This window comes from Trifolium pratense, linkage group LG3, assembly GCF_020283565.1.
Source record: "Trifolium pratense cultivar HEN17-A07 linkage group LG3, ARS_RC_1.1, whole genome shotgun sequence".
Classification (NCBI taxonomy): Eukaryota; Viridiplantae; Streptophyta; class Magnoliopsida; order Fabales; family Fabaceae; genus Trifolium; species Trifolium pratense.
The window spans coordinates 30,307,316-30,313,437 of record NC_060061.1 but is presented as its reverse complement, the minus strand read 5'-3'; the positions used below and the strand labels follow the sequence as shown (position 1 = coordinate 30,313,437).

Genomic DNA, 6,122 nt, shown 5'->3' with positions numbered 1-6,122 from the left:
TTCGACCAATTTATATGCGGGCTAAACTAAATAAACAAATATATAATAATATAACTATTTGTTCAGACCATCGGTTCATCGGTTCTTAAAAATTGAATCCGAGAGCTTAACCAAACCACATCGATTTTTAATTAGTTCGGTTCGATTTTGAATCTGAACCATAAAAATCGTTGTTTTTTCCCTTCAGTTTGGATTGATTTGAATCATCGGTTCAATTGGATTTTTCTAATCCGCTTACACCCTTAATAGTAACGATGATAAATATTGTTTCATTGAATTTAGATGTTACGGTATGAGTTTTACCATTAAATAACTTCATGCTATTGATTTGACTAAAACGACATAAAACAAATATGTATTTGATATTTAAGAATCATCGATTAAGTTGTTGTTCAAGAAAATTATATATTTTATTATAAAAAAAAATTTAAGTCATTGTATAAACTTTAAACCGTAAAAATTATTAGTTTTTATTTCTAAAGACCATCGCTGATAGTTATTAAAAAAAAATATTTTTGACACTAGTTCGTGGTGGATCACTTAAAGGGTTCATGTAGATAAAAATGTTGTCATAAATGAAATTAAGAGATGAGATTTTACGCTTTGAGGAAAATTAACTAGAAAGATTCCCCTTGAACTTCAGGTTTTGTACTAATTTTCTCCATTTTTTCATCAAAGCATAAAATCTCAACTCTTAATTTTATTTCTGACAATTATTTTATCGACATGAACCATTCAGGTTACTAATAATAATTTATATTTATTTTTAATTCCACATCGGCTAATAATAATTTTTTTAAAAAAATTCTAAAAACTTTATTTATTTATTGACAGAAATTACAAACTTTATTATTAAAACTTTATTAAACCTTTAGAGTTTTAAGAATTTCTATAAAAAAAAATAATAATAAAGTTTTAATTTTCTTTAAAAAAATTATTATTAGCTGGAATGGAATTAAAAATAAATATAAGTTAAAAAAATTTCACGTGTGCACGTCACATCATCGAAAATGAGAGAATCTTCATATTGCAACGGTGAATTTAGAAAGAAAAAAAATTACCCAGGGAGTAAATCAAATTTATCTAATTTTACCGGGTAAGCAACCATTTACCCATTTATTTATTCACATTGCTTGTAATAAAAAAAATAAATAAATTCACATTGCTATCAAGTAACTAACATATTATTTTGTAAAAAAAAAAACATTAATCATGTAGTGACATTAACTCTCTATATCTTCTAAAATAAAGATAGACAAGAACACTTGCATAATTTAATATGCTTATTTGGCAAAGAACATAAATGTGATATATATATATATATATATATAAATCTAAATCTACGCTAGCTTGAGATAAATCATACATCAGAGTTATAAGATTGTGACTAGAACTAACATAAAGTAATTACTTAAGGGTTATACACACATGTACAACCATACGAAGAACACTTCCCAATTCCATTGGTGCTACATAGATAATTTGGACAATCAGAGTCTGAAGTGCAGGGACCAAAATATTCTGTAACATGAAGAATAAATCTAATGTTAGTTAATAATGTGAAAGATTGAGTATTATTATGTTTGACTAAGAAAAGTTGAGTTATGTAAAATAAGGAAATTTGAAAATATTTAAAAACAAATGACATACCGATGTAGGTTATAAGAAATAAGAAATGGAAGAGGATAGTAGAAGAAATGAACAAGAGAGTTTTAGACATTTTTGTTTGTTTTGTATGTAAGAAACAAAATATTATTGATGAATTTATAACGTAAAATCCGCATGCACTTTGTACTACAATCGAATAGTTTTTAACACTTATGAAATCACATGCACTTTGTACTACAATCGAATAGTTTTTAGCACTTATAAAATTGCAAGAAACCTTTTCCAAAACTAGAATATTCATAAAATGACTCTTAAGCATATTAATGGATTGCATTTGTCTCTTCAGGACTCAATTGCTCATTAGACCTTAGTTACTTAGCCATAGGAATAATATATGCACCAATATTTAGGGGAAAAGATTTTATTTTATTTTATTACCAAAAAAATAGGATGCTATTTTTGAGGATTTCATGAGTCATCCACATTTTTATTCACCAAATTTGTCGACTCATTTTTTGCCAAAGAATATAATATTTATTATTATTAACCAAAAGTAGAGTGTTGTGTATTTTCACAACTTATTTTACACAAAAATACTACACCTTTTCATTAATTTTAAAAAGTGAATAAAGTTTTTAACATTGCTCTTATCCAAAAAAGATGTAGTAAAGATTAAGTGTAAAAAAAGATATAAAAATAATATATTTTTGAAGCATCTTTCAGAGTAATCCAAACAATTAAGATCAATACTTGAAAAATTATAATGCATAAAATAATTTGGCAACATTTGTATGTTTGACCTGTTGAACATAGTATTATAGTCTTCAAGTCTAATTGGACAATTGAACAACATTTTTGTGCCTCCTTGATATTACCACCGTCGGTTGAAATAGTTTCCAAGTATATATATATATATCTGTTAAAAGTGCTTTAATTTAAAGTTTAGGATAATAACAATAATTAAGACTTCGATTTGATGATAAAAAGTTGGATCATGTTTCCTTCAATGATTTCATAAGCATGTACGTGGTGTTGTGTAGTAAGGAAACATTTGAGAACAAAAAAAAAAAGAAAAAAAACTTACCTAAGTGTGTCTTTAACAAAGTAATAAGATAAAATGACATTCAAATTCCCATATTTTTAAGCACTTATTATCTTCATTTCACAACTATTAAACTTGTTTTTTTTATCTCGATGTCCCTAAATCTTATTTCTAAGAATTTAGGTTTGTTAAATATATCAATTAACTTGTACAAAAAAATAAATATCAATTAACTTGTTAATCATATTGACTCTTGAACTTCATAACTCCATTTATATATCAAGCATTTGCATAACTAAACAAACTAGCTAGTTAGTTGATAGGGATTTGAAATAAATTGATAGCACTAAATTATACCTAATATTTACTAGTATTTTACTTAAATAAGTTTATTTGGACTATTTACTTGTTTATGTTTGTTTTGCAATTATAGGATGTAAAACTTGGAATATGAAGAATGGAAGACATTTTAAGATGTCTTAGTGATCAAGACTCCAATTATGATAATGGAAGTCATTCCTTAATGAAGAAAAGGTGGAATTTCAATGCTAATCAATTTAGTTCAACCAAAAGCCGAAGAAAACCGTCACTTGAAGCTAAAGAAGTGAAAAGTCAAGTTTTGCCTTATCAAAGTCTGCCACCACCCCGTGGGAGCTCACCACGGTCATGTCAAACAAGTTAGGATTTTCGAACTTCGTGCCAAAGCATTTCCACGACCCATGTGAGAATGGCCAGGACCGTGGCAGACCCAGCACAGTTGGAAGTCATTTTTTACCTTTTAATTTTTAAATGTCCACCGTTGGTAATAAAAGTAAAACTCCAATAAATGAAGGTAGTTTTTTTTTTTGACAAAATAAATGACGGTAGTTAATCTCTCCACATTATAAACATTTTCAAAAATCAAATAAAGTCTTTTTTTTTTGCATAACAAATAAAGTCTTTTAGTTTAGTTCTATTGTTCTAGCATAGTTTATATTTTTCTTTGAGTTGCAACTACTCATGGCCAAGTGTGAGTAATTCACCTCCATCTCGGAATCATGGAGAGTAGTCCATATCATGCTCCATTGATCATGTGCTATTGTTGATTGGGATTTCCATGAAGGTATATCATAGTTATACTTGAGTATGGTGAAAATTCCCTTCTCTGTGTAGCTGAAATTTTTGTCACTTCATCTATTCTTTCTACCTCTAAATTGATATTAAATGGATAATCATAGAGACCATATTGATAATAAGCTTTTAAAATATAGAGATTTAATTGATAGTAAGTACTAAGTAGTGAAATATATGGACCAACTTAGCAGTATAATAGAGTAAAAAATCTTTTTTAAATATACATAATCACAGAGACCTATTTGAAAACGTTGTACCCCTGAAGGAGTAGCAATGAGCTGTGCATCTCGCACTGAACAACCCTGATGCTTCCTAGAGTCCTTGACAAATGTAACCAACTAGTGTTTTTACCCGTGCTTGCACGGATTAAATAACATTTAATTGAAAAATTAAAAGAAAAAATGAATAAATTAAAAGTAAAAGATAACCTGAAATAAAAAATATAGATATAGATAGCAAGACAAAGAAAGAAGGCTTTGTCTTCTTTATATAGGTAAAAATAAAACCAAACGATACAAAGACCATTATACAATTTCTTAACCCATGAAACAACCTATTATTTATAAACAAACTTTGCAAATTTCTCAGCTTGCTGATTGTTCAAGCACACAACACCAGCAACAACATCTTCAATCTTTCTTTTAAAAGATTTGATTTCTACATCTACAGCTTCTTTGACAGTGGAAAGAACTGCATCATTAGCTAAATTCTGTTCATCACTACTATATGCAGATTCTTTCAAAGTTGGATCATCATTCAAGTCTGGCAACAAAACGATACGGGAAGTAGCTCGCTGCAGAGACAAAGTCCAGATGAAATCAAACAAACGAACTCAAAACTATATCTATCTATAATAATATATATATATAGGCTAATCAATGAAAACAATAACTGATAAAGAAACTTACAGTGCTATCAAAATTAGTAAAGTATTTATCAAAGAACAAATCAAGTAAAGAAATTTCATTGCATATACTTAATACTTTGAAGCAGTTGGAATCTCCTTTGGCTTCCACAACAGATTTTTCAACTTTGAATAGAATAGGCTCACCATAAATGATCTCCATTTCATCTGGAAACAATGAACATGCTTCACCCTATAGAGACAAAGGTTAGATACTTACAAACATACAAAAGTTACATAATGTAATGTCCATAATCGTAACTTAACAGCTTCACAATACCATTGAAAGCAATAATGGACATGTCTCCATAGCCAATTTTTCAACCTCTGCATCAAAAAGTTTAAAGACAGCTTCTTCATCCCCATGACTAACTTTTACTTTCATTCTATACCTATATTATTAACAAAAAAATTAGAAAAAATAACAATAAAAAACAGAAAAACAGAAAAACAGAATTGATAACAAAAAATGACTTGTAAACTAAAGAGTCTAATACTTGGGTATAATTTTGGATGATCCATCTTCATACCACATGTCTACACCCTCTACAACCGATTGATACCAAGCAAGAACAATAAAAGTACCATGTTCATTAAACAAACATAATTCATTGAGATTCTTAATTTCAAAAAGACCAATAAATTCTTTCAATTTTTCCATAGTTTTACATTCTTGTTGATTCATGACTGTTGAGCCTCTTTGATATGATCAAGCTAACCAACTATGAAAAAGATAACAAAGTAAGGAGAGCTTTATATAGAAAAAGTTAGTGAGCAAATGAGATTCAAAATCACATAATGGAGGGAAACCAAAGATAAAGCAAAACAATTAAATATATAAATATAAATAATAAATAAAATAACAAAAACCAAAAGGACAACACATAATATAAAGGTATATAGATTAACATGTATATATTTCTCTCTTGTAAACAAAAAAAAAAAAAGATTAACATGTATATAGGTTATTATCCATTAACATATAATTAAACCGTATGCAAGGTATATATATATATATATATATATATAGAAATTTTAATGTTCCTATAATAAAATAGGTAGTGTAAAAATATAAAGAAATATATTGCTTATAACCAATATATGAGGAAACATTATAACCCATTATTTTCCTTCATGCTACAATGAAGCATTGACATTAACACAAAGCAATGACAGTTAGTACTACTTAGTAGTTAAGTGTTTTCTATCTTGTGTCCTTCCACCGATAATTGCAAGCTCGATTTTCCCAAATCGCTGTCAACCGATGCTCTTCCTCAAGCTCTGCCTCTGCCCTCTCCCTCGCTTCTTCACAATTTTCCATTCCTACATTGCACTTTTTTGCTTCTGTTTTATAATTTGAAAAAGTATTTTTGGCATTTGTGACTAATCTTTTGGTGTGTTCCATGGTCTCATTGGCTACAACTCTCTGCAACTTTAACTCCTCATATAACATTG

At 28.3% G+C, this 6,122-nt stretch overlaps 1 protein-coding gene and 1 long non-coding RNA gene across 2 annotated transcripts; both read right to left on the bottom strand.

Moving 5' to 3' along the window:
* Positions 1 to 1,069: 1,069 nt before the first annotated feature.
* On the bottom strand, positions 1,070 to 1,821 carry LOC123917605. The gene is made up of 2 exons (XR_006812490.1): positions 1,651 to 1,821; positions 1,070 to 1,521 (listed from the first exon to the last, which is right to left on the bottom strand). It is a non-coding gene; the product is annotated as an uncharacterized LOC123917605 (long non-coding RNA).
* Positions 1,822 to 4,226: 2,405 nt separating this feature from the next.
* On the bottom strand, positions 4,227 to 5,376 carry LOC123913483. The gene is made up of 4 exons (XM_045964246.1): positions 5,165 to 5,376; positions 4,948 to 5,059; positions 4,672 to 4,860; positions 4,227 to 4,556 (listed from the first exon to the last, which is right to left on the bottom strand). Exons 1-4 carry the CDS (start codon positions 5,350 to 5,352, stop codon positions 4,320 to 4,322), a joined length of 726 nt encoding a protein of 241 aa, XP_045820202.1. The 5' UTR covers positions 5,353 to 5,376; the 3' UTR covers positions 4,227 to 4,319.
* Positions 5,377 to 6,122: the final 746 nt, after the last annotated feature.